General features: G+C 36.4%; 2 protein-coding genes across 2 annotated transcripts; one reads left to right on the plus strand and one right to left on the minus strand.

The window, feature by feature from the left end:
- The first annotated feature begins 13 nt into the window (after positions 1 to 13).
- Positions 14 to 26,623, plus strand: BicD (Microtubule-associated protein Bicaudal D). The gene is made up of 12 exons (XM_090111246.1): positions 14 to 389; positions 676 to 816; positions 13,819 to 14,043; positions 14,601 to 14,838; positions 15,128 to 15,282; positions 21,439 to 21,582; positions 21,855 to 22,110; positions 22,554 to 22,694; positions 23,262 to 23,441; positions 25,333 to 25,590; positions 25,956 to 26,122; positions 26,456 to 26,623. Exons 1-12 carry the CDS (start codon positions 174 to 176, stop codon positions 26,528 to 26,530), a joined length of 2,196 nt encoding a protein of 731 aa, XP_089967372.1. The 5' UTR covers positions 14 to 173; the 3' UTR covers positions 26,531 to 26,623.
- LOC149901642 (uncharacterized) lies at positions 15,957 to 21,146 on the minus strand. The gene has a single exon (XM_090111124.1). It carries the CDS (start codon positions 21,144 to 21,146, stop codon positions 15,957 to 15,959), a length of 5,190 nt encoding a protein of 1,729 aa, XP_089967250.1.
- Positions 26,624 to 27,988: the final 1,365 nt, after the last annotated feature.

A 27,988-nucleotide genomic window follows, 5' to 3' on the forward strand; every position in this document is an offset into this window, starting at 1 on the left:
TTTAGCACCTGTGTCCTGTCGAAGTCGAATCCAGTGAACTGTCAAGACGTTACAATACTTTTGTTAGGAGAATGTAGAAAAAAACATTGATTTTACACGTTTTAACGTTGTTTTTTATGAAATTATTTACTTTGTTTATGAAGATTTAACTAGGAAACCGCCTTACTGTCAAAATGGCAGACACGGCTCAAAGCGGTATATCTATCGCTGAGCTAAAGGCGGAGATCGAAAGGTTGAGTCGAGAACTCGACCAGGCAAGTAGCGAGAAGATCCAGTCGGCACAGCTGGGGTTAGTTTTGCTTGAGGAGAAGAGTGCATTGCAACAGAGATGCGACGAGTTAGAGAGCCTCTACGAGAACACAAAACACGAATTGGATATCACACAAGAGGTTAGATGGCCTACATACCGTAGTATTTTCACTTTTCATGCCTTAATGAGTACATTAATGTGCAAACGGTAACTTTAAATTATATTTTTATGTATTTCCTCATGTATGGAAGTTTGGCTAAAAAGTTAGGAAGCTTCTTTTTACACTGGTTAAGCAAATCAAAAGTTAATTTGCTATAAATTATGCCAGGCATAGATATAATTTATGCAAATTAGAGATCATTTCATATATCCTATAGTTAAGCTACAGAATTTAATTCACAACTAATATCTGAAATAATTTTTAGGCTTTGATGAAACTTGACACAACACAAAAAGTAACTACACAAAGTGGTATAGAACAAGAAAATGCCCTCCTCAATGAGTCCGCTGCTATGGAAAGCTCCCTCACCCTACAGATTATTGAACTGGAGGGTGAATCTAAACAGGTAAATTCTATAATAATTATAAATAAATCAAATTTATCTTTGATACTAGAAGTTTACTAAACTTATACTAATTTAATAAGTAATAACAGAAATCATTTATACAATTTGGTTAATTTTATTTACATAAAGACACCATTTAAAATTAATATGAAATCAGTAAATTTAAGCTGTAAACTGCATTTAAAACTAAGATCTTAAGGTTGCATGGAAATATAACGTGTATTAAATTATTTAATAACTTAATCCGATGGATAGTTATTAAACAATCCATTACTTAATTAACATCTATAGGTTTTTAATTAAACAGATTTGTTCTTTTCCTGAACTTTTTTACATTGTCTATTTAATTGTGTCCATTTGAGAAATTAATCTTATAAGAATCTTATATGTTTGCACACCTGTTGCTATTGAATATTGCTAATAAGGGTATATTTGATAAAGTGACATTATTTACTGATTTTTTGAATAAAAATCAACAAAAAATTAATGTGAAGATTCCAGTTTTGATAATATTACATAGAAGAGACAATAAAACGATGCAAATGGTTTTGAACGAACATTAAATGAATTCACAAAATTTTTTACTCAACATTTTGTTTTAATTCACTTCTTTCACAAAAAGCATAATCGAAATCATGCCATTCATATTATATAATTATATTCTCACAACTTATTTGTGAATAATACTCTTATTATGAATTACATTGTATATTAAATATTATGCAAAATTGGTAACTAAATTAATTTAGCAAGAATAGAGCTGACGTGAGCAAATTTTCTTTTGTAGCAACTTTCTTTTTCTCGAAAAATCACTCTTCATCAATCATTTCTGGTTGAGGTATTTTTATATACAACATCCCAATTAAATGTTAAAACTTACTTATCACTTAAATCGGATAAAATAAAAAAAGTGTGTGTGCCGAGCACACGTGTCAGAAGTGAAACTTCTTTGGCAAGGTTTGATGATTCCAAAAGCGTCGCCTTACTCCATGGCGTGACGGTATTGCCATGACGCGTCCTTGAAATTTTACTCTCAACTAGGGATGTAACGATACCGATACCGATATATCGGCCGATATAATCGGCAAGCCGATATATCGGTATCGCCGATAATAAAACAACCGATACCGATATCAAACAATTCAAAAAACCGCGCCCAATGAACGATGCGGGAGGCCGCCCGCGCGTGCGCACTTTGTTTTTGAAAAAACTCTACCAATAGTAAACTTTTATTAGGTACTGATTGTATGTGTATTACTTAAAGTTTAACTGACTTTGTAAAATAATAATACTAAAATAAATGGTTTTGTTGTTTTTTGATTTGGAATTTTTATTTAAAAGAATACGATTAACAGTTGAGTCTCTGTTAAATGTTGGTAGCTTTTTATGCATAATTCACTATTTATTTTTCTACCAAGCCATCGATATCGGTATCGGTATCGGTATCGCCGATACATTACTACAAATATCGGTATCGGTATCGTATCGGCAAAATCATGTATCGTTACATCCCTACTCTCAACGCGCCTAGAGACGTTACACTTTAAAAATAGTTAATGTTACTCTGATACTTGTTAATTTTTTTTATTGGTTGAGTAGTTTTGTGATAAATTGCAACAAAAAGGTTCTTTTATAGAAAATAATAATAGAACGTTTAGACAATTCATAAGATTTAAGTAATACAATAATCCATAGACATCTAATTCAAAATTATGCTACACAGCATTGCTCTTACGTATTAGTGTGTCACTGGTTTTTTTACATCCTCTAAACTAAATTTATCATACCTATTCAAAAATAACAGTAAAATAATTTGGAAAATCCAAAAGTGCACGCCTCATAATTTTTTTTTAATAAATATTTTTGTTTATTTAATAACAATTAAACCACATCGAATCAGACCCTGAAAAATGAAAGGGTTCTATTCCTGAGCATACTCAAGCGTAAGAGAAAAAAAAAGACTCGATTAGTAAAGTATTTCGGTCGCTATCGTGATAACAAGAAAAAGGATCCGCACATACAGACACACGGACGTCCAAGACAGAACTTTTTTAAACTGTTTTTTAACTAGTTTAAATAACAAAAATGACATCAAAAATATCATGAACGTTAAAAATAGTGTTTTTTCTTAATATGTGTGTGTATGTATTATCTTACAAGTGCAATGTATGATACATAAAGACATTTTAAGTTTGAAAAATCAGATGTTTTGCGCGAAGTGACAGTAGTACCCACCTCAACGCTTCGCTTATGAGGCGTGCAATATTGCAAAAGTATTTTTTTTATTGCTCGCGAATTCTTTGAATACCGCGGTTAAACAAAAATATCCAGTTAAATCCTTCAGCTGATAACTAGTTACGGCTCTAATAATATACCTATATGTACGTAATTCGTTATAAAAGGTTCCCAATAGTATAAAATTATAAAGAACTCAGGATAAAAAAAAGGTTACGCTTATTGGTAAAAACGTAGATTCTAATGATTATAGAATTTTGAAAATCGATCGCGCCTTTTTTGGGTTAATTCGTAAAAACCTTGCAGGCTCGGCCCGGCTCCGTGTTCGATCTGGGATAAAAATAAAATGTAATTTAATTTTTTCAAAAATAATGTATAATATTCTGCTAGTGAAAGAATTTTTCAAATCGGTCCAATAGTTTTGGAGCATATTCTACAATCTACACAAATAAAAAATATTTCCTCTTTTTAATATGTATTATTTATACCTATTTGGGATTTTGAATAATTTTTGTGAATCTAGTCATTGTCATTATCTTGTTAGTAGTCGGTTTAGGCAAACACTTTTGACGAATTACGTCCGTCTAATGAAATGAGAGCAATTGATGTGAATCATCCCGAGACCCCGACCAGTATGCGCGGGACCTTGTTTTAGAACGCACTGTAACATCTTACAAAAAGATCGTTTTATCAGTAGAGTTCATAACCTATATCGCCGCGATTATCTCGGATATAATCACCGTAATATTAATCGCTTTTCAACAAACGAAAAGGACTTTTATACGGCGTGATGTAACGCCCCGAATGGCGTAAGCGCAACGTTTTGTCCATAGTGCTGGTCCAGAAATACATTTTTATTCACCCGGCCTTGATTCACATGTTCCCGCGCTACTCAATGGTGCGAAGTTTATGAATTTTGCTGTGATTGTGCTGTTAAAGTGTCGCTCGATTCGAACGTGTAGATTTTCGTGTGGGTTGCTTATAGTGCGTCAATGTTGTCATCATTTATCGCAAAATGAGCGAAGGTGAAGAGGTACTGTTTGCAAAACATTGTTTGTTATGTACATGTAATTCAGCACGTCCTGTCGCAGGCACTTGTCAAACTTGCGCCTGCTATGTTGACATGGTTAATGGAACTCTGTTGACGTTTGCTTGTTGGAGAACGGCCAAAACAATTATTTTCAAGCTCCATTTATAGTCTAAACATCGAGATTTCTCGTAATACTGAAATTATTCACGTCACCTTAAATCCCACATCCATACATGTTCTGCACGTCGCTTTACAACGTTTATCATATGTGTGATCTAATATGAATTATAGTGATCTATTTAATTTCTAATTTCCCCGCTCAAAGTTTTGATTACATGTCCTATTAAACTTAGCCGTCATTATTATGCGCTCGTTAATTCATCTTGACTACAATCTACCACGCTAAAAGTACATAAATGTAACTGAATTTGAAAAATCGGAAGCAGTTCCACGAATAGAAATAAGTAGAATCTCCATAATTTACTATTATTAATCACTTTCAGACAACGAAACGGATAAAAAATTCGCATTCCGTTCTTTAGCTAAATTGATTCCAATTAAGGATTTTTGAAAATTGCACGATTTTCTTTGAGCGTTTCGAACATCCAGGTCAATTTTGTTATCACTTGAGTTGGTTTATTGCTGACTCATTGAGTGTATCTTGCATGGATACTATAATGTTTTCCGTCCTCTGTAGCGATGGATATGCACTTAAAATATCGCCATCACAGACTGACTTTGACTCGCTACAGTGAAAGGGCGGGACACCCAATTAACTGTTTCTATGCGGCTCTTTATGACTGGCGGTATTATTTGTCTCGGGTCAAAGGTCTCAAAGGACTTTTATTGGAATGCTTTTTATGTCAGTACACAACGTATAATTTTAATCTTTTAATCACAGAGCCAATCTTATCGGTAGTAAAAAAGTGGTATTAGAGTAAAACAAATTTTTAATTTACATTCAAAAACTAAATATTTAAATAATCGTGATTATTTAAATATTTAGAGAACTTTAAAAATACCTTATGCGTGCGTTTTTAGCACATAATATAACAATAGTTTTTCGTCACATATGGCGATGTGAATGTGACGTGATTGCCTTATCGATGGAAATGTAGTGAGTCAGCGAGATAACAAAGTTAGCTGGGATTTTATTAGCCAGACTCCATTCTGTTGCAGGCAGGGACGTGCGGAATCGAATTTTGCACAATTTGCATACTTTAATACGTGCTATTTTGAGATTAGGAGTCCGTATCTGTTAAATAATATTTGAGGAAAAGTAAAGGACAATCTTTAAACTGAAACATACGGTGAAACGTACCTACAGTAAAAAATTTTGTGTTCGTTAATTATTATTTTAGCAATTGCGGGTGCTTCATGAAGTATATGAGATGTGGTCGGTTAAACATTGATTCAATTTTCATAATGAAGTAAACTTTCACTCTCAGAATTGACACCAGTTTCGACACATCTTAACTTCAACTGAGAATTTAATAGTAATGAGAAGTTTAAAGAAAATTGGTTTTATATAACATTTAGGAAATTCATTGTTATCATTTGTCATAAACATTGCTCTATATTTTCGTTCAAGTTCAGTCTTCTCCTCATTCCGATACACATTCTACGTTGGGTAATCTTTCGTTATTTGCCATTATAAATTTATTTTTTCTCCTCCTAAATAAGTAAAATTTGACACCACCAGTATTTGGCACTCAAGGCTATCCATCAATAGAATAAAGATATATTAGCAATCAAGTAATACGACTCTACAGTATCATTTACACCAGGGATATATTGTTCATCAGCTGACACTGTGGTTGCGGTCGTGAGCTAAAATCTTACTTATAAATGTGCTATATAATATCAGTTAATATTGTATAGAAAGAGCTAGGTAGAGGCATTACCTAGGAGCTAGATAGGGAATCCTCTTGGGAAAATAGGTATACCTTTTGAAAATAACAATTTGTAAGGAACTTTATTCCAGCTGGTTCTAGTCTACACTTTTGTCTCAAGTAATCATTATTGGTTAAACTTGGCCAAAACTTTCATCTATTATATAAAAAATAAGCTCATTAAAATATGTTCGAGTTCTAAATGTGCGATATTAAGGAAAGTATGTTGTATGTACTATGTAACATCTATATATATAAAACTCAAAGGTGACTGTTATAGTGATCTATCAACGCACAGCCCAAACCACTGGACGTATCGGGCTGAAATTTGGCATGCAGGTAGATGTTAGGACGTAGGCATCCGCTAAGAAAGGATTTCCCGAAATTCTTGCGGGAACGGGGAAAAACGGGGATGCACGTACAAAGTCGTGGGCGGAAGCTAGTCATTATACAAATATGAAGGAAATGCATTGGAATGGTTTATATATTTTAATGTGATTGGGTACGAGAGATGTTAGAATATTTGACTTGGAAATACGCCAACTAAGTAAATATTCATTCCACAAAGGTATATTTATTACTTATCTATACTTTGCACTATAGTCTTCTTAAATGAAATTTTCTTTTTTAAAACATTAGTGCATTGCTATTGCTTTAATTATGTATTTGTATTTGTGCTCGAGCATATTCCAGCTAAGTTGATGTGAAGGGGATTTAATATGCAGTAAGAGCTCCCCAGAGACTAAAACACGGCTCCCGAATTACCCGCGCGTACAATGTCCAATTAAAACCGATTCATTATGAAGACAGCTGGATCGCTTTCATACATTCAAGTATCCGCGGCATTCTCATTAAAAGTGTTATTAAAAATATTCCTTGATCAATTTCGATTTAAAATATGTTAGAAAATGCAAACATTTTCGTTTCGCGATGTTAATGACTCTCGACACCGGTACTCTGTTCGACGAGAGCGCTAGGTCGAGCTCTGAATTATGCATGATAATTTGAATGAAATTCATGTATTGCATTCAATGGACTCCCAAATTACACATTCATTGCCTTTTACATGAGAGGTTGTTATAACTTCTCGACATTATACCTTTTGCATGCATGATGCATGTTCAAAATTTTCCATGAGTAACATTCACCATGTTTTACCATGCCTAAATAAGATAGTTATTAAGGTCGTTTATAATTCTGTGCCTCCAGTGAATAAGGGAATAACTCAAAAACAGCACTTTTCAGGAGAGACAAAAAACTATATATCAATACTAAATCTTTATTAATTCAAAATTTTAAGCTTGTATGGGTAAGATATGATGTTAGACTATAGTTTTACATATGAACACATATTGTAACAACCCCATAAATATACTTTTTTCGTGTTTTTTTGTAGTTGTTGCCTTATGAACGAGTACTTCATGGAATAACTCAATGTATTCACATAATTTTTTTTTTACTCTTTGCAATATAACGACTTATGCCCTTATGCACTATGTTCATAATCGCACAACACGACTTATATTATTGCCAGTTTTGGTTTTATAGAAATGATGTGACTTATTATGCTTGAAATTTGTGTACTTTATGATTCAATTGAGGCATTTTAGTGGAAAAACTATGCACGTAGCTTGAAAAACGAATGAAATCAACGGGTTTTTTTTATCGTTATTAGATAATAAAAACAAAACAACATTTAGGTATTTAAGCATCCTAGTCCTAAGTCCAATCTACGTAAATTTGACGTATGAACTCTTCTATATTTACCATCGAATCGCTGCAAAATCCAGAACCAACTTATTAGCCGTCGAGACCTAGCAGTACATAGTTGGCTCATCCCGGTAAATTCCGCCATTTGGTTGTAAAGAGGATGTTGTGCGTCATTTTGACGTATAATTGTGCTTTTCGTAACTTTTAAGATTGTTTCAAATTTTTATTTTTTGATTTATTTGAATAATTTTTTTCAAAGTCACGTTTCACATGATATCTATTGTATTATACTATAGATTGAGTATAAAATGGGATCCAGACTACTTTTATACTAGGACGAAAGCCTTCAATTTTAGTAAATGACGATTATTGTCCTCCGCTGAATTTGGCCTTCAAGCAAGGGGATTGGGTGGCTGAAGATGTTGTCCGGAGTAAAACCGAATATGTTATGGGGTTTTGTTATAACCCATGTATAATGAAAGTCGTAGATTGTAAAATAAACCTTTAATCGGTCTTTCAATAATACAGTACTATGTTGTTAATGCTTTACAATGTTTCACCAGTCACCACAATGAGTCTAGTCTGTACAGGTTAGCAGAAGACAATCATTGAGTATTGGTATTAAATACGTATCAACTGCGTATTGCGTTTTGCGTATTAACTATTGTCCTAGTGAAAATTAATCGTCGAATCAATTTAAAATTCGATCAAGTGCGTTCCGTTTCGGAACGCCACAGATAATAAAATATAGATAATAAAAGTGGCAACGCCACAATGTCATGGTGGTATACATTGAGGATACAAGCACTATGAAGAGATAAGAGAAGCCCGAAAACCATATTCCTAACCATATGTTCAGTTAATACAGGAAAAGTTATAGTTGGTCAGTGGCGATATTTTACGGCATGATATAGAATTTTAACAATTTCTATATCATATAATATCAAAATAATGTAGATAAATAAAGAAAATACAATGAGCCGCAAAGATTTTATAAAAAATTAAGCACAGATTTGAACGTGCCTTGGATGCAAATACGACTTGTGGCACACACTTTGAAGAGACTCTACGTGACAATAGCCCAATTTTTTTTAAATATGTGGTACCATAAAATGTTTACGAAAATGCAGGACCAAAGAAGTATCGATATTGCGGATTTTTTTCCTATAAAAAAGGCAAATTACCAAAGCACAGTGGCTAAAACGCTATATAAATACTTTTTTTTATGCGACTATTATAGACTATAGTAGGTATTATTGTCTTGATTATTGTAGTTAGATATTTAAAAAAAAAAAGATTAAAAACGAGTTATTTTTTAAAAACTTACCCAATTATAAGAAGAAAATATAAGTTTAACATTTTTGTTGGCTTTTTTTAGATGATTCAATTATCGTTCTGTATTTATATAAACAAAGAGTATAATATCATTAAATGCTTAATGCACTTAATGTGTTAACTGTATTTTTAATATCTATTGCAAAAAATAGTTAATTTCCATAGAAATATATTAGTATCCCAAGTTAACTTTTTTTTTAAAAATATAAAGATTTGTTGTTGCAGATTTATTGAAAAAAACGATTTAAAAATAATAAGGAATAGTGTGTGTTGTTTCCGTGCAGTATTCAATTAATAGACCAATAGCAACACGGCATTAATGCCAAACTGTCTCATGTCGTCACTTGAACCAATGACACTAAAAGAGTTGTTCCTTTATGCTCATGTTAGAAAAATGACACAAATGCGTTTATACTAAAATAGTGTTAGGACTGATGGAACAAAATGAATTAAGTCTTTATTCAAAAAGTATAACTACACATACGTCTTTGTGTTCGTGGGTACTTTTGACTCGAGACGAATAGTTCCTTTGCGATTGCCTAAAATGATGGATAAGGTAACTTATACCGTTAATCACACCCTACTTATACCGTTTGGGTCATTCGAAAAAATGGGTTAGGACGCAGCTAGAGATATGACCTTTTGATATGTTGTGTATTTTGACGAGCTGAATCCAATGGTGCAATAAAAACCAAAGGGAATAACTCGTCTTACTCCCTTATTCACTGGAGGCACAGAATTTAAATAGTATAATAAAATAGCGTGCCCAAATCAATTGCACGTTTTAAAATATGAATATGAAGTTAAAAAAACTGTGGCACAAATTACGTCGAATCACTGGCTCAAAACGACTAGAGTTGTCAATACATTATTTTTTATGGCAAATCAATTGATTTTGGTCATTTAGGTATACGGTTTTTCTACGTGGTATGCTGCTCATAGATTTCAATTTCATTGCTCTCGACTTTTGTATTTGACCAAATAAATTGGTGTCGTACAAGGAAGAATACCCTTAGTCCAGTATAAGACATAAATAAAATATAGCCTCTCAAAAATTTATGATATTGGTTCAGTAGTTTTTGACTCCAATCATTACAATTACAAATATTTAAACACTCAAATCTTTGCTCTTTATGATATGAGTATAAAATAATTATTAAAAACATGACTAAACGTACGATTTATTTTAAAAAATGTTACCAACATTTCCTGCCTTCCAAATGAAAATTTAATAACTGTCAGTCGCACCCTGCCGGGCCGCGCCTAGGCTAAAATTGGACACTAAGGGTGCACTCACACACATCAGTCACCGTCCCGGCACGTCACCGGACAGGATTAAAAAAAAATATGTATCAATAGTTCTAGTATGACTCTGTTCCCACACGACAGTCGCCGGCACGAAATCTGTCAGTGACGTCACCGGTCAGGCACGTCAAATAATCTTTCCATACATGTATCATACTTTTATCCCCACTCACCCGGTGCCGTCACGTCTCAGTTCAGTCAGCGTCGCGCTACCGTCAATAATTGCTACATGTTCTCTAGCGTGACACACGTCTAATCACTGACTAACCTGATGTATGTGTTCAATGATTCAGTCAAACCGGCGACGTGACTGACGGATAACATGACGGTGACTGGTGTTTGTGGATACGTACACAAACCGTCACCGATCAGTCATCGGTGACTTGACGGTGACTGATGTGTGTGAGTGCACCCTAATCAACTAAGTGCTACGTCGTCGGACAGGTTAGGCTAATCGAATGACCTATTGAGCTCTATCACACGGCCATAGTGGACAAATTGCATTAACCTCCGCGATTAATTATCCGCCTTAATTTGATATGCTTTAGGTCAAGTTTAGAATGTGAATCTCGTTGGGATTATAGCGTTTTGATGCCTATAAAATGCAGACAGTTAATTTAATTTTTATAATCTTCTTCTATATAGTCGTTTATAAAATTGAACCACCGTACTCTATAAATTGTACTTACTCAAAAAAAAAACTGGATTGGGTGGTTTGTTTTTAACTTGCTTTCAAAAACTTAAATTATGACTCACGTGGTATTTATGTGTTGAATGTTTTTTTAAACACTGAACTAATTTATGAAATGAGTAAGGAAATCTTAATGAGAAAACATTGTATGTAGTAGGTACGATATTCATCATGACATAGTATAAAATAAAACCGTATAAAATATGAAAAACACATTCTAGACATCAAGAGTTGACCTCATTTTCTTTGACTTAAACTTTGCATTTGAAGCTAAAATTAAATAGAGTACTTTCATTACACTGATGGTGAATTTCGTGAGTATTTAATTACAACTGGCGATTGTTCACCTGTGAATTTTAGTATTCACAAAATTTAAACGTTCACATTTCATATTTCGACTTCAGTTCGAGATTAAAATGCATGCAAAATGATAATGAGTATTCATGAATAACAGATGTTGCAAAGTACGGTTTCGTTTTTGATTTGTGAAGTTTTCTTATGAACAGTAAATTGTGTTCTGGGACGCTGGTATTCGTTTTTTATTATCGTTTGAAAATAACAAAAGTTGCGAACTAACAAGGATTCATTTGAGAGCTCCTAAACTTCAGATTTTCTAAGAAATCTCGAAAGGTCACTGAAGCATTATAACGGCATTATTCCTTGTAAACTTTATTCATTGTTTATGTTTTGTTTTTAAAATATGCTCTATTTAATATTATGATGTACTAGCTTTCCGCCCGCGGCTTTGCCCGCATTTTCAAAGAAAAACCCGCATAGTTCCCGTGGGATTTTCGGGATAAAACCTATCCTGTGTGTTAATCCAAGTTACCCTCTATATGTGTGCTAAATTTCATTGTAATCGGTTCAGTAGTATTTGCGTGAAAGAGTAACAAACATCCATACATCCATACATACAAACGTAGTACAGGTAAATTAGCTTGGAGAAATTTTTGCATATGTAGTGGTGTGTATATTACTCAGATCTTAGAGCGCGTTTCCACTATATCGTTCTGGCCTATACAAAAATGTTTCGATATCCTAACATTACTATTTAACTTTATACTTATTCCTAGCAACACTTTTGTTTTCAATAAAAACAAGTTTTTATTTGAAAGAAAATGGTTTTGACTTTATAAAAAAAAATATATCATTCAATTTTACGTCCTTGAGCAAACGACAAGGCGACTACCGTGAAACAATAAAATATCGTGTCCATAATAATTTGTTTCATAATTAATATTTGACCATAATAATTACGAAACAAAACAAATAAATAAATCGTCACTTGATAGTGGAAAGTGGAAACACGCACAAAACCAGAATAAACCAGTTTACGCTGTCCGCAGGTGCCACGTGCAGTCGTTTGGTAGCGTTAGAACATAAAGCACATTTCATTCAAAAATTATAATTATTATGTACGTAGTTTAATTGATAAATTTTGTATTTGTTGATTGTTGTTATTATTTGTTATTATTGTTATAATATTTGTTGAAGTGAATTACATGTCCCGCAGCCGGAGGCCCCAAATGAAAACTCAGATGTACTTAAAAACTACATTTAATAGCTAAAATGAGACTTTTACACCCATGTATGCACGATGCAGACCGGAGTTAAAGAATGAATTTATACAGTTTAATAATTATAAAGACGTAAGCTTGGATGCTATAAGGGAAATCGCATCCACATTCTATTCCCGTGCGAACGGCGTATTCAGCAGTTTTGTATGAAGGCAGGGCCATAACTAGTGTTTAATTTGTGTGTAAGTGTTGTAACTTTATATTGTTAATTCAATATGGCTCCAGTGTTAAAACATGGTCGAGGCAAGCCTTTGACTTCTCAAACTAAAGAATTAAACTTTAAATGTCGTTTCTTTTTCAGGTTAGTAAATTTTTCATTTTAGTAACATTGTTAATGTAAAAGTTATATGTATGTTAAATGTGCAAATATTAAAATAAAGTCTCATCTTTTTCAGAGGAGAAACACATATAGTTTAATTTAAAATCCCTTATATATACAGGGTTACTTGTAAAACACCGGCAACCTCGCAGGACAAGATAGCTAACATCATAAGTAACAACATTTCGACTTTTGATAATTTGTTAGATTTTATTTTCATACAAAAATAAATATTCATTTAATTTTCCGTCTGAATATTATAAACTCTACGCCTCCCAAAAATTACGTAAACAAAAAGCGAACGAGAGGGGGAAGGGGGCGTCGCGTCGTCCATCCGATAATTAATAGAACATAGACTTACAAATGTAAGGAGAGTACAATAAAAGTTTAAAAAATCATTTAAAAATAATTTATTGCGTTATGCCAAAAGTCGTAGAACAAATGTTGTTATTTATGATGTTAGCTATCTTGTCCTGCGAGGTTGCTGGTGTTTTACAAGTAACCCTGTATAAAATAAAAACTAAAAATAAAATGTTGTTTTATTTTATTTGCTGACCATACACTACTACAAACGCAAAAATTTCTCCAAGCTAATTTACCTGTAGTATTTTATAGTATTTTAGTTGTAGTAGTATCATAATTTTTCATTTTATTGCGCCCTTCGTTTAATGAGATTGAATATTTTATAAAAAGTTTACAACGATAGTTTATGCTGATAGATATAGGAATAGATTGATATTAATAAGAATGAAGCCGAACATTCATTATTTAATTTTAACATTGATTGGAACAAAAGGGAAAATCATCCATGCCGTAGACAAACCTTTCCCCTACCTATTTCTTTTCAAACTCAACTATCTCTACATCTTGTGCATTTTCTAGAATAACACACAACTCTCAATTTCCAGCTACGTCACGAGCTAGAACGCGTAATCAGCGAACGGGATCGACTATTAGCTGAAAGTTCAGAACTGGGCGCCGACAAGGCCACCCGCGAGTCCGAGCGGGCGGCGCTCCGTGCGGAGCTGCGGGAGGCGAGGCAGCGGGAGCAGCGGCTTCTGTTGGACATCGGGGATTTGGAAGACGAGAATATATCGCTGCAGAAGCAAGTCTCCGCGTTGAGATCATCACAGGTTAGTGTATGAGTGGTATTTAGATTTGAAGGTAAAAGAAGTGATCATAAAAGTGTGTGAATACCATGTGATTTGTTCACGTGACTTTAAATAGGAGGAGAGTTACGAAATTGGCTATATTTGATGTTTGTAACTTTAGGAGTCCGATTATCATCTTATTCTATTTGATAAAAAATGCATTCTCATTATTCTGGTTCAATTTGTTTTGCTTACCAAAATTGATCAATAAAAATTTGACTAATGATGGTACAACCAATTATTCAGAATGAAACAAACATTTACTTGGAGTTATAAATTGTGTATAGCAGTTGATTTATTCAATTGAACATGATTAAGAGTGAATTGTGAAGCCTTAGGGGGCAACATAAATGGGTTAAAGTGAAGCAATTGCCCTTTTACTATGCATTAAATATCAAATGACCCAATCAATCAATTTATCCTGTGTTCCCAGAAAAAAAAGAGAAGAGCCACGAGGAAGGAGGATATTTGAAATAAAATAAAATTGAATTCCATCAGTTTTTATTAACAAAACACTAATAGTACATTAATTATTTTAGGTTGAATTCGAAGGCTTGAAACATGAAGTCAGACAGTTGCGGGAAGAAGCGGAAAACGCGCGCGCAGCCGCTGACGAAACAGCGGCGTTGCGGCGTATCGCTGAACGGCAACTCACTGAAGCGCTTGAAGCGCTGCAAGCGGAGAGGGAAGCTAAGTTCGCCGCCAAGAAGGAACTTGACGCACATCTTAGTAGGGAAGCCGCGTATAACATCACAAATTTGGCGTACAGCATACGAGGTAAATATAATACACACTAATTTTAAATTAATCAAGGACGAATTATCATTATGTTTATTTCTGTAAGGAATTCGAGTTGACTCAAAATGTCTGAAGTATGAATCACTGCTAGATTACAATGTAATTAAAAACCTTTTAAGAGTTATTAAAAGTAAATGTATTTATTAATAAAAAAAACTTATTTTAATTGTCTTAATCATTTACCGAAACGCATATTATTTTTTTATTTGTTTCTACACAATTTATTGTCCATTTGAAAAAGGCTCATGTTATTTTCTCTATTTCCCAGGTATGCCAGATGAAGGCACAGAGGATGAGGGCGAAGCGGGCGGTTCTGGTGGTGCGGAGCTGGCGGTAGACCATCATGCTGATCTGTTCTCTGAGGTCCACTTGCATGAGATATCGCGGCTTGAGAAGCAGCTTGAACAGGCACACAATGAGAATGTAAGTTGATTTATATGTAGGTCTCGAAGGACCAATTTGTTTGGGTATACAATGCCGTACGTTTTACTTGCTACAGAATTTATATTGGATGGATTTTGAAATTTCTGTTTAAAATTGTTGATAACTTCTTTAAATTAATGATAAAAAGTTAGTTTTATAGAAAACAGTATATCGTTCTGCGCTGCGTTCTTTTATTTGAATCAAATACACCCGAAATATTTTATTTAAACAAAAAAGTTGCCATTTGAATTAAATGCATGTTGTTACTATACTTTTGTATGTATTTTGTAATTTATTGTCTTTTTTTATTAATTGAATGTATTAATGTGTACCTATATTATTAATAATTTAATTTGTATATTAACACCTTTGTATGACCATATACAGCAAATAAACAAATTTGATTTGATTTACTTTTTCATATCTGTTATTGCAATAAAGGTTGGTTTTGAACGATGCTTGTGGCTTGAAATAAAAATGCGTTCTCTCAAGACGATCGTTTATTTGCTACTGACCTAATTACACTTTACAATCATAACATTGTATCATAACATGCCGCCCACCAAAACGGGTTTTAACACAAAACTTACAATGCAAAACAATACAATAGGTAAGGTAAGTTCAATTAAACATAAACAAACTTATTATATATGTATAAGTTATTCATTAACTGTTTATTTAATTGATAATTGGCATAACTTAGTAACGGAACGTTTTATTATTTTACCGCGATATTTAATGCTATACACTCGACAAATACCATCTTCTCCAGGATGTTTCTCAACAATGCGACCAAGGGCCCATTTACTGGGTGGTAAATTATCTTCTTTTATCACAACCACATCTCCTATGTCCATTTCAGATTGTTTTGTTTGCCATTTTGGTCTTTGTTGCTGTCGAGTTAAATATTCCGACTGCCAGCGATGCCAGAAGGTTTGTACTAGTTTTTGCGTGTGCTGCCATCGTGATAAATAATTTGTCTGTAAATTTGACAAGGTTGGAGTTGGGATAGTAATTGGAGCTTCACCAATTAGGAAATGTCCAGGTGTGAGCACATCTACATCATCAATATCATTACTAGCCTTTGAACACAGTGGGCGTGAATTTAAACAAGCTTCAATTTCACACAAAATTGTAGTCATCTCTTCAAATGTTACATTTGTGTTTAATATTCTTTTGAGATGGTATTTCATTGATTTCACTCCCGCCTCCCAAAGACCTCCAAAATTAGGACTGTAGGCGGGAATAAAATGCCACTGTGTACCCTCTTGTGCTAGAATGTCTGCTATGTTGTCCTTGAAATTGAGACCAGCCTGTGACCATGCTTCTACTAATTCCTTGTTAGCTCCAACAAAATTTCTTCCCTGATCACTCCAAATATCTGTGCACCTGCCTCGTCGTGCTACAAATCGTCTGAAAGCACCTATAAACGATTGTGAGGACAGATCGCCTACTAATTCTATATGTATGGCCTTTGTGCACATACATACAAAAATAGAAATATATGCCTTTGTAGTTTTCACACCTCGTGCTCTAGTCATTAATATATCATAGGGACCTGCAAAGTCAACACCAGAATTTATGAAGGGTCGTGCTGGAGTGACTCGTGCTTTAGGTAAGTCTCCCATAAGTTGACAACTACTACTCGCTTTAAGTTTAGCGCATATTATACATTTATGTATATATTTTTTGACTGTTGACTTCACCCTCAGAATCCAAAAACGAGCTCTTAAATAGTTTAACGTGAGTTCCAAACCCCCATGCAATGTTTTCTTGTGCGCATCTGCGATGATTAACGTGGCCAAATCGCTTTCGGAACTAAGAATCATCGGGTGTTTCGAATCTAAAGGTATGTTCGCGTGTCTTATTCTACCGCCCACCCTGAGAATGTGAGCCTCATCTAATATTGGATTCAGAGAAAGGAGTTTGCTGTTTTTGCTTAAATTTCTTTTATTCTTCAACCTTTCTATTTCTTCTGCAAAATCCTTTCTTTGTTCTATTTTTATTATTCTTTTTAATGCATCTTCCATTTCTATTACCTTAATGCCTTTATCAGTTGTAATTTGTCCCCTTTTGTAATTCAAAAATCTTAAAACATACACTATCACTCGTAGCATTTCCTGTAAAGAATCAAATATTTCGAATTTTAGCGTATTTTTAATTGTGTCCTCGATTTTTAAATTTAGCATAATAGTATTCTTTCTTTCTAAGTCCGTTGAATCTGGATTACCCTTTGCAAAGGGAATATCATCAGTATGAAGCCATTTTGGCCCATTCCACCATAATTTATTTTTAATTAGATCAGGTAAGTTTTCTCCTCTGCTTGCTATATCCGCAGGATTATTTTCCGATGTTACGTGATGCCATTTTTTATTCCCTATATTATCTATTATCTCAACTACTCGATTGCTCACAAAAACATTCCAACGAGCTGGGTCACCTGTTAACCATGCCATAACTATCTTTGAGTCTGTCCATGCAAAAATTTGATTGTTAGATATTCTAAGTGCTTCTTGAACTTGTTTAAGTAGCCTAGAAAGAATTACAGCTCCACAAAGTTCCAATCTTGGCAAAGAAACTGGTTTAACTGGAGCGACTCTTGCCTTTGCTGCTATCAACCCGGTGTGTATTTGTTTATCATTCATTATTACTCTCAAATACACAGCTGCTGCGTAGGCCACCGTAGAAGCGTCACAAAATCCATGAACAGTGATAGTATTCATCGAATCCTTAAACGTATGTAACCATCTTTTTATTTTCACTTCATTAACCTTTTCTAATCCTTTTCTTAATATTAACCATTCCTTTTTTATTTCAGGTGATGTCTCTTCGTCCCAAGCAACGCCTTGAACCCAGAGTTTTTGGATAATTATTTTTGCAGGAATTATTGTCGGAACCAAAAAGCCAAGAGGATCGAATAATTTTTGTGCTTCGGCTAATATTATCCTTTTAGTTAGTTTTTCAGGTGTAGTTTTAAATTTTAATTGATATCTTAATTCATCGTGGATCCGATTCCAGGTAAGTCCCAAGGTTTTAATTATTCCTTCAGTTTTTATATCTATATTTGTTTCAGAATTAATTTGAAGTGGTTTCAATTGTTGTAAAAACGATTCACTGTTTGATGACCACTTCTTGATCAAAAAGCCACCATTATTTAATATTTGTGTTATTTTGTTTGCAGAATCTACAGCTTCGTCCACCGTGTCTCGTCCAGAAATCAAATCATCTACAAAAAAATCTTCCTTAATTATTTTTGACTCGATATCATAATTTCTACCTTCATCATTAGCTACCTGATGCAAAGTTCGAATGGCCAAGAATGGTGCGGATGCGGTGCCAAAGGTTACTCGCAGCAGTCTATAGTCTCGAACCTCATCACTTGGATTATTGCGCCACAGTATTCTTTGATTATCTTGATGGTCACGCTCAACAATAACTGCTCTGTACATTTTCTCTATGTCGGCAACAAAACAAATTGGTTTCAATCTCCAACGCATAATTAGGTACCTTAAATCTTCTTGCAATGTCGGTCCCACCATCAAATCGTCGTTAAGGGACACATTATTCAAACCTTTACATGACGCGTCGAAAACTACTCTTGTTTTAGTAGTATCCTTGTCTGTTCTCACGACCGCATGGTGTGGAAGATAGACAGCTGCAGTATCTTTATCGTCCTCGGAAACTTCTTCTAAATGATTCAATTCGAGGTATTCTTGAATCACCTTAGCATAATCATCCTTCAACTCTTTATTCTTTTCAAAGCGCTTCTCTAAATATTCTAGTCTCTTTAAAGCTATTTCTCTTGTTCTCCCTTGAACTACCATAGGTGGGTCTCTTTTCAAAGGCAACTTCACTATATATGTTCCATCTTTAGTTCTCGAATGTGTTGATGAATAAATTTCTTCACAGCGTCTTTCTTCAGGTGTTAATTCACGTTTAGTTATTGGTTCTAGTTCCCACAGTAGTTTCATCATTTCATCTATCTTGACATCTAGACAATGAAGAGAAATAACGTTATTGTTTTCGTATTGTGTGTTTGTTTTTCCAAATATAATCCAACCTAACATTGTATTCTGAGCGCAAGGAGTGTTTGGTGGACCCTTAATTAATTCTCCTAGCATAATTTGTGCGTAAACTTCGACTCCCAATAATAAATCTATCTTCCCGGGCTTGTTGAAACTTGGATCTGCTAAATTTAAGCCCTGAATGTGCGGCCAATCACCAATTGGTATTAACTTATTTGGAAGTTGTGTTGTAAGTCTGGTAGATATAACATACGCATTAACCTTCAGATTAAGTTGATCATCATACCTTGAACCAAGTTCAAGTTGAATCATATGATTTGTTCTTGTTAATGTGGACCCAACACCTGATATTGTTCCATTGACAGGCAACCTTTTTGCCTTTATGTGCTGAGCTGCTCTTTCACTTATAAACGTCGCCTGAGAGCCTTGATCGATCAGAGCACGTAAATATAATACTTGTCCTGACGTCCCCTTGACAGGTAAAATAGCAGTTGCGAGTAACGCCGTAGATGGTTGTGTAGCCATGTGTGAAGTTATTGTAGCATCGCTACCATTGACCTCTTCTAAAATGTCATCTTCTTCATGTTGTTCTTCTACATTAGTATGCAAAGATAATTGTGTCGAGTTTTGATTTTCTTCTTGAGTAAAGCTTTTCTTTCCAGGTTCATGAAGGAGGGAATGATGTCGTTTACCACATATTCTGCACGATGCCTTGTGATTACAATATATAAGTGTATGGCCCGGTACTAAACAATTATAACATAAACCTTTTAATTTTGCGAAGGCGCTGCGTTCTTTCGGTTGTAGTTTCCCGTATTCCTTACAATGACTAAGAATATGATTATCTTTGTTGCAAAAAATACAAATTTTATCATTAATATTCGCGACATGATATGAGCGTTCTTTTAAAGTTCTATTGCCTGTCGTTGTTAACTCTAAAGCATGAATTCTTCCTTCTAAGAACGTAACCAAATTATTGAAAGTAGGTAATATATCAGATGTTAAGTTAAGAGTTGAACTAACGTAATCTTCCCATTCTTTATGCGTTTCGTGGTCTAATTTTTGAGACGAAATAAACAACAAAATTGGATCCCAAGACTCCGTGCAAATCCCTATATTTTTTAAACCAATAATACATTCTTTAGTTACATCGATAAATGATTTTAACTGACTTGAAGACTGAATTTGAACCTTTTTTTGCATAAATAACTTTTTTAAATATGCATTTAATATTAGTCGCTTATGACTATAACGTTTTTTGAGCGTATCCCAAGCTGGAATATAATTGTTTTCAGTAGTTTGATAATGCTTCAATGTAGCACTAGCTTCGCCTGTTAGACACAATTTTAAATAATGTAGTTTTTGAAAATTATTTAGATGGGTATTATTATGTATTAATGTTATAAAACAGTCCTCAAAAACTTGCCAATTTTCATAACAACCCGAAAATGTTGGTAAATCCATTCTAGGTAATTTAGCTTCCGACGCAACCCACTGCACTTCTCCTTTACAATCCGCTACGGCCGTCGAAGTACTTGAACTCGATTCCAACAAATCCGTTAATTCTGTCTTCAACAAAATGTATTGTTCTTCGCACAAGTCATATTCTTCATTTACGAAGTATGGTAATGTTTTCCTTTCCTGTTGCGGTACTAACTTTAGAAGAGATCCATGAAGACCCTTAAACGCTGACCAATAATCGTCTACAACTTGAGATCTCACTTTCAAATATCCCTTTGTTAATCTAGCTTTTGGGGCTTTTTTGTGATTTATTAAAGCCTTTTTAATCAAAGTAGCACAATCCTCCAGTTGTTCTAATAATTGTTCAACCGACGACATAATTACTTTTGTAAATAATTTTGTTGTTAAAACTTATAACTTCAATTGTATGAATCAGTCGCGCGATGACTTGTTGTTTTCACATTCACAATATTGCAAACTATTTGCTCACTGCAACTTATCCGGCTCGATTATGGACCATATGTTATTGCAATAAAGGTTGGTTTTGAACGATGCTTGTGGCTTGAAATAAAAATGCGTTCTCTCAAGACGATCGTTTATTTGCTACTGACCTAATTACACTTTACAATCATAACATTGTATCATAACAATATCCAACAATTGTTTCCAGGCGCAACTGTCGACGTCGCTGCGCAGCGCCCAGTCGTCGGCGGAGAGCGAGAGCGCGGCGGCCACGGCGCTGCGTGCGGGCCTGCAGCGCGCCGCCTCACGTGTGTCCGCGCTCAAGCACCTGCACAAGGAGTGCGGCCCGCTCGTGAGTGGACGGCTTTATTATTGGAATATACAGGGTGTAAGCTGGGCGGGGAAGTGAAATTCGGAAATAGGAATATTGAAAATTAGAAAAGGAGTGATGAGGTCAATTTTGATGAAAAGTAAAATTGTATGATCTGATTTTTGAAAATTCTATATTTGAAGCTTGGAATCGAAGCCGATAATTTTTATAAAATAGACAGTGTTTCTGACATGGAAATCCTGGAAAGTTTTTGAAATAACATTTGTTATAACGTCGCGTGTGTGTGTGCCCAGGAGGAGGAGAAGCTAGAGAGCGGCGGCGTAAGCGCGCGTGCCGCCAAGTGGCTCACCTGGTGGCGCGTGTCGGGCGGCGAGGTGGGCGCGCTCGCGGACGCGCTCGGCGAGCTGCTCGCCGCGCCCGCGCCCGCCGGCTCGCCCGCCGCGCTGCAGCGCCAGGCGCTCGCCAGCCTCAGCGACCGCGCCGCCGACGCCGAGCTGCGCTGCGCCGCGCTGCAGGCCGACGCGGACTTGCTGCGCGCCATCGCCGGCGGTCAGTGCACACATATGCGTGTACACACGTACATAAAGATATGCACACATGCATATACAAACGTACTCATATAAAGATATGCACACATGAATACACATACGTACTTATATAGAGATATGCAATCTTGCATACTCACACTTATTAATATAGAGATATGCACACATACATTCTCATATATGCATAGCAACGTGCGTTTGCATACTTGCGCATACACTTTTAAATACGCGTACAAACGCGCACGTGTGGATACACACAAACACACGAACATATACACACCATGTATACGATTTAGTATACGAAAAATGTCAAATGTGTGTGTTAAAAAACACTTCTAATCTTCCCGCGAATTAACAACTTTTTCTGTTTTATTTTTTATGGAATCGTATTTTATTTTCCGCTCATCAACTTACATGAGAAAATAGTAAAAATTGTTATGTATCCAGGAGCGGGTCGTGCGCTCTCCTCCGCGGCGCCCGCGCTCACGTCGGCAGCGGAGACGCTGGCGCAGCTGTACCACCACGTGTGCGCCGTCAACGGCACGCAGCCCGAGCGCCTGCTGCTCGAGCACGCGCACCAGACTGACGGTAATGTGTAGTAATGTTGTGATGTAATTATTTTTTATCAAAAAAGTAAACTACCTTCAAATTGTCAGAATGAAAGTAAATTTAAATTGGGCCAACCGGAAAGCACCAGATTTAAATAAAAATAAATAATTTATAAATCAGTTTAGAAGTGGCTTTTTAAGCTTTTGTGGCTTTTCAAATTCAACTCCAACCTGAAGCAACGCGACGGGAGAGTTCCCTTACATGGTGTAAATATAATATGTGGTACCCTATGAACTTCTACAATGCCAAGCATGCTTTATAGAAGAATTCTTGCATGCTATAAATTCAATATATTTTTTATTGATCTTATCTTAATACTATTATAAAGGCGAAAGTTTGTATGGATGTTTGTTACTCTTTCACGTAAAAACTACTGAACTGATTACAATGAAATTTAGCACACATATAGAGGGTAACTTGGATTAACACATAGGATAGGTTTTATCCCGGAAATCCCACGGGAACGGGAGCTATGCGGGTTTTCCTTTGAAAACGCGGGCGAAGCCGCGGGCGGAAATCTAGTTTAACATAATTTATTTGATGCAGGTGCAGGAGCGGAAGGTCGCGGCGGGGACGAAGAAGCACTGGCGCTAGCGGCTGGCGAGCTAGAAGGACTACGTGCTGCTGCGAGTGTAGCACGATATGCTGATACGCTACTCGACCAACTCACTCACTTGCGAGCTGCATTAGATACCGCGCTCGACTCGCGACACCGTCACCAGCCCGGTCAGTACATATACACACACATAAATCAAACATGCACCCACATACATTATAGATGCACATTCGTATATTACACCAGATCAGTCAGTGCACACACACACATAAATCAAACATGCACCCACATACATTATAGATGCACATTCGTATATTAAACCAGATCAGTCAGTGCACACACACACATAAATCAAACATGCACCCACATACATTATAGATGCACATTCGTATATTAAACCAGATCAGTCAGTGCACACACACACATAAATCAAACATGCACCCACATACATTATAGATGCACATTCGTATATTAAACCAGATCGGTCAGTGCACACACATACACTCGTCGTACTGATACAAGAGCTGCTCACAAGCGCACATACACACGTATACACTTACTGTAAGCACTTGCGCCACGTCAATACTATCTAACAGTATTGTAATTTCATACAAACGGACGACACGCGAGCTATACCTACGTGCTTCGTTCTCGACAGGCGCTCGGCAATAGACTCATATATGTACTAGGACAATACATTTCATATCTATTTTTTTAGCCCTACAATTCTTCTAAAGTATTGATTCAGATTCAGCAGCATTTAATAATTTATATTCAAATAATTTCCGTTTACCAGATTAGCAACCCTACAATCACAACTTAATCTTTACTTCTCCCTCTAACAAATCTACCTGCATTATTTTTCCCGATTTTCTCCACCCTTTTTATTTATCATTCCTTCCCGCAGACGCAACATCCTGTAATATTAGCTTGAAAGCAAGAAGTGTTATTTACGAACCAATTAAACGAATCAAAGAACAGAGCAACGCAAAGCTACGATTCTCAGAGACAAGACAGAAACTTAACGATCTTTTAACACAACTTAATTGTCTCGAAATTAAACACAACACAGCATTCAAAAACAATGTCTGTGAAGGGAAAACTGTTAAGGAAATTGCAAATCATTTTGAAAAAATAGCTCAATACAAAACAGATATTGAAGAAAGATTTGACGCGAAACGTTTAAAAAGACGGGATGTGTCCATACAACAGTGTATATCGAAGCCAAATATATCATTTCCATCTAGAAATTCCCCTTTTGTGTTCGCTAGAAAGTCTAACTACCTGCGATGCGATATAAACCTTCACGCAGTGTGGAAAGACGCAGTTTTGCATGGCAAGAGCTTGTACTTTAAGAGAAGTAGTGTTCAGAAGAAGAGTCCACGGAACGGGTTCGATATGAGAGAGTCGCTGCGTTCAAGCTTTGTTGCGTGCATTCTTTTGTTGCAATACGTTATGTGAACACCCCATGTAAGATATGTCCTGTTCTTGTAGATTCCTTTGTAGATTGTGTACAACTGGTAATTAGTTTGTAGAGTTAGATTGCGATTGCGTTAATAGGTTTATAGGTCAATTTGGGTAAAATGTGTTTACTATTAACGCTTTCGCATTATTGGAAAATAAGTAATAGTAGGAGAGCCTTAGACCATAAATAGTTCTTTAGACTTTGTTGTTGTTAGTGTGATAGTGATTTCAATTATTTGTAGTTTTATTTGATTTTATGGTAAGGGTAAAAAAAAGTAAAATAGAATCAATATAGTATAGTATACATATCATGTTCGGTAATGATAAGAGGTGCATTACTGTTCTTTTATTGAAGTGAAACTTCTTTATCGGGGTTGGAAAAAAATTTAGTGTAACATTTTTTTCCGTTACGCGCCATCTTTTTCTTATCCCTACCACGCGTGATTCGACATATTTCTGTAAACTTGCAAGTAAATTATTTTTTGAAAAGTAAGGTCATAAGAAGTTTCACTTCTTATGTGTGTACACTAGTACACGCACACATTTTTATCCATATTTCGTTCTCTACCATAAACTAATCAAAACTTTCGTACACAGTGATGGAATCGGAAGAACGCGGCGCGGAGCTCGGCGAGCTACAGGAACAAGTGATCAAACTCAAGTCCCTGCTCTCAACGAAGCGGGAACAGATAGCGACACTACGCACTGTGCTCAAGTCGAACAAGAACACGGCGGAGGTCGCACTCGCCAACCTCAAGTCGAAGTACGAGACAGAGAAGACGATAGTCACGGAGACGATGCTCAAGTTGAGGAACGAGTTGAGGCTGCTCAAGGAGGACGCTGCTACGTTCTCAAGTGAGTTTTGATACATGTCTTATGATTTGTAGGGTATATTATGGTAGTGTAATTTTTTTTTTTAGAAGTTTCTAATGTCTATTGGTTGGGAATATGGTGAATTTTCGTGGTAATTTGTCTAAATGTTTGATGAGAAGTTAAGTGGACAATTAATGGGCATGGTGAAATAATCATTTTATGATGGAAATTTCATCATCTTAATCGTCAATCGTCTTATAATAAACCTCCGACGGTCACGGAGGTGTGGCTTGAAGGCATGCTATGCAATAGCTTTACCGCGGCAGTCCCCGAGTGCCACACGTCTTTTTTGAAAGTGGCGGGGAAACTTAAGTTGTTTATAATCAAAATTTGCTTGAATCGTCCAGGCCTGCGTGCAATGTTCGCGGCGCGGTGCGAGGAGTACGTGACGCAGGTGGACGAGCTGACGCAGGCGCTGGCGGGCGCGGAGGAGGAGAAGAAGACGCTCAACCAGCTGCTGCGCCTGGCCGTGCAGCAGAAGCTCTCGCTCACGCAGCGCCTCGAGGAGCTGGAGGTGCGCACGTACATACATACATACACACGTTACACACGTGCACACAAACGAGCTCGAGAAATAAATAATAAAAAAAATCTTTTAATAAGATGAACAAATGAAATTATTGTATCGTCATTGATCCTCAATAAGTGTACAAATTATGAATTAAAATTGGCCAGTTAAAGTGGATCAAAATCGCGTCCAAAGCATTCGGTTACATAACATAAAGGTACAGTTAATATGTTTATATTTAAAGTGTGTGGTAAAGAAAACTTAAAATGGTTGAAATAGTTTTGTCTTTGTGAAATAAAATGCTCATAATAATAATACATTGTGTGTGTGTGTGTGCAGGTGGACCGCGAGATGCGCACGCGGCGCGTGCCGAAGGCGGGCGGCACTGCGCGCGCGCGGCCGCGGGACTTCTAGCGAATCGTGCGCGCGCTCAAGGCCGCCGCCGCCGCCCTGCGCGCGCTGCTGCACCACTAGCGCGCACCACGCACCACGCACCACCACCACCACTCCTGGATACCACTACCACCCTTGACTCAAGGTCGTGGGGAAAAAAAAGACGGGTTGCACTCCGGGAGTGCCGGCAGAAGTGAAAACCTGATTATTTACGTTGAGCATGTTTGATATTTTGGAACGGTATCCGTCTTACGCTTTTTCGATCAGGTCACGTGTCCTGACGCGAGTTTAAGATTTTATACCCATTACAGAAAAAGTGCTCAACGCCGCTAAAGGAGTTTTCACTTCAACAATTGCGTTGTGAGACTTTTTAACTGACGCAGTTTGTGCTCTAATTGTCCGGGAGTTCGAGTGTTAGTGCCAAGCCGCGTATCGCGCTAGAGCGAGCGGTGTGCGCCCGCGCCCGCCCGTGTGCCCGCACGCGGCCGGCGCGCAACGAATTTATACTTCTATACTACACGTTACGGACGGTCGGCTACCGACCGGTGGACTTTTTTACTGTCGTTCTAGAATAAATTATTTGTACGTTTTATAAAATCTAACCTAATCTTAGATGTAAGAGGCGGGCCGGTCCGCGGGGCGCCGCGGCGAGAGCGAAAAGGAACCGTCAAACTGTGCAGCCGCGCCGCCCCGCGAGAGTGAGACTCGCCGCCCGCCTGCCCACTGTGAGCCCCCGCCTTAGGGTTAACGTGCGTCAGATCCAACATTTTACTTATTATACTAGTTTACGCTTAGACGAATGTTATTCATTAGAAAAAACTTACAAAAAAAAAATGAAAATGTGTACTCTAAAAAGTTCTGACGCGCGTTGCCGGCCGGCGGGCGGCGAACGTTAGCTTGTCGCTCACGCGTCCTGTCCTTGCCCAATATTTTCATATCGAATTACCCCTAAATATATTTTGCCCCGCAAATTCTATACGCTCGACGACTATTTTTGTATCGCGATCGGTGTATTTTATTACTCGAATGAATTTATTCGCCGTTATACCGCGACCGGGATCGGTCAGCGAATTTTAATGAAGTTTTCTATTTATCGCGTTCCACCTAAAGAAGCGGACCGCGCGACGTTATTTTTTATTATTATACATATTTATAAGAGCGGTATATGTGTACATATAGAGACCTCTAATCGTTTACGAGTATTCAGAACGTCCACGATGAAATCAAAAAAGAGAAAATGAAATGAATCGACTTCCATCCATTGTGCGCAAAAAGACTATGTAATCTGTTCTAGTTGATACGTTTGTTGTGTTTGTGGCCCTCCGGCGTCTACTTTCGTCCATCTTGTTCTAGTTGTATGCGTAGTGTTTCCGTTAGTGTCCGCAGCCGTCCCACCTGCGTCCAACCCCGCCCGGGCCCCCGCACATATAGCCCTGTTTCTTTCGTTTATCTCCTATCTACGTACTAATTCGTATTAAA

Source organism: Colias eurytheme, chromosome 16, assembly GCF_061535395.1.
Source record: "Colias eurytheme isolate Ceu_HAF_F1 chromosome 16, ilColEury1 Martin Lab GWU primary, whole genome shotgun sequence".
Taxonomy (NCBI): Eukaryota; Metazoa; Arthropoda; class Insecta; order Lepidoptera; family Pieridae; genus Colias; species Colias eurytheme.

Coding starts and splice junctions, on each gene's coding strand:
- BicD (XM_090111246.1), top strand. CDS start 174: ATGGCAGACACGGCTCAAAGCGGTATATCTATCGCTGAGCTAAAGGCG. Junction 390..675: donor AATTGGATATCACACAAGAG/GTTAGATGGCCT, acceptor AATAATTTTTAG/GCTTTGATGAAACTTGACAC. Junction 22,695..23,261: donor GCACGCGCACCAGACTGACG/GTAATGTGTAGT, acceptor TATTTGATGCAG/GTGCAGGAGCGGAAGGTCGC.
- LOC149901642 (XM_090111124.1), bottom strand. CDS start 21,146: ATGTCGTCGGTTGAACAATTATTAGAACAACTGGAGGATTGTGCTACT.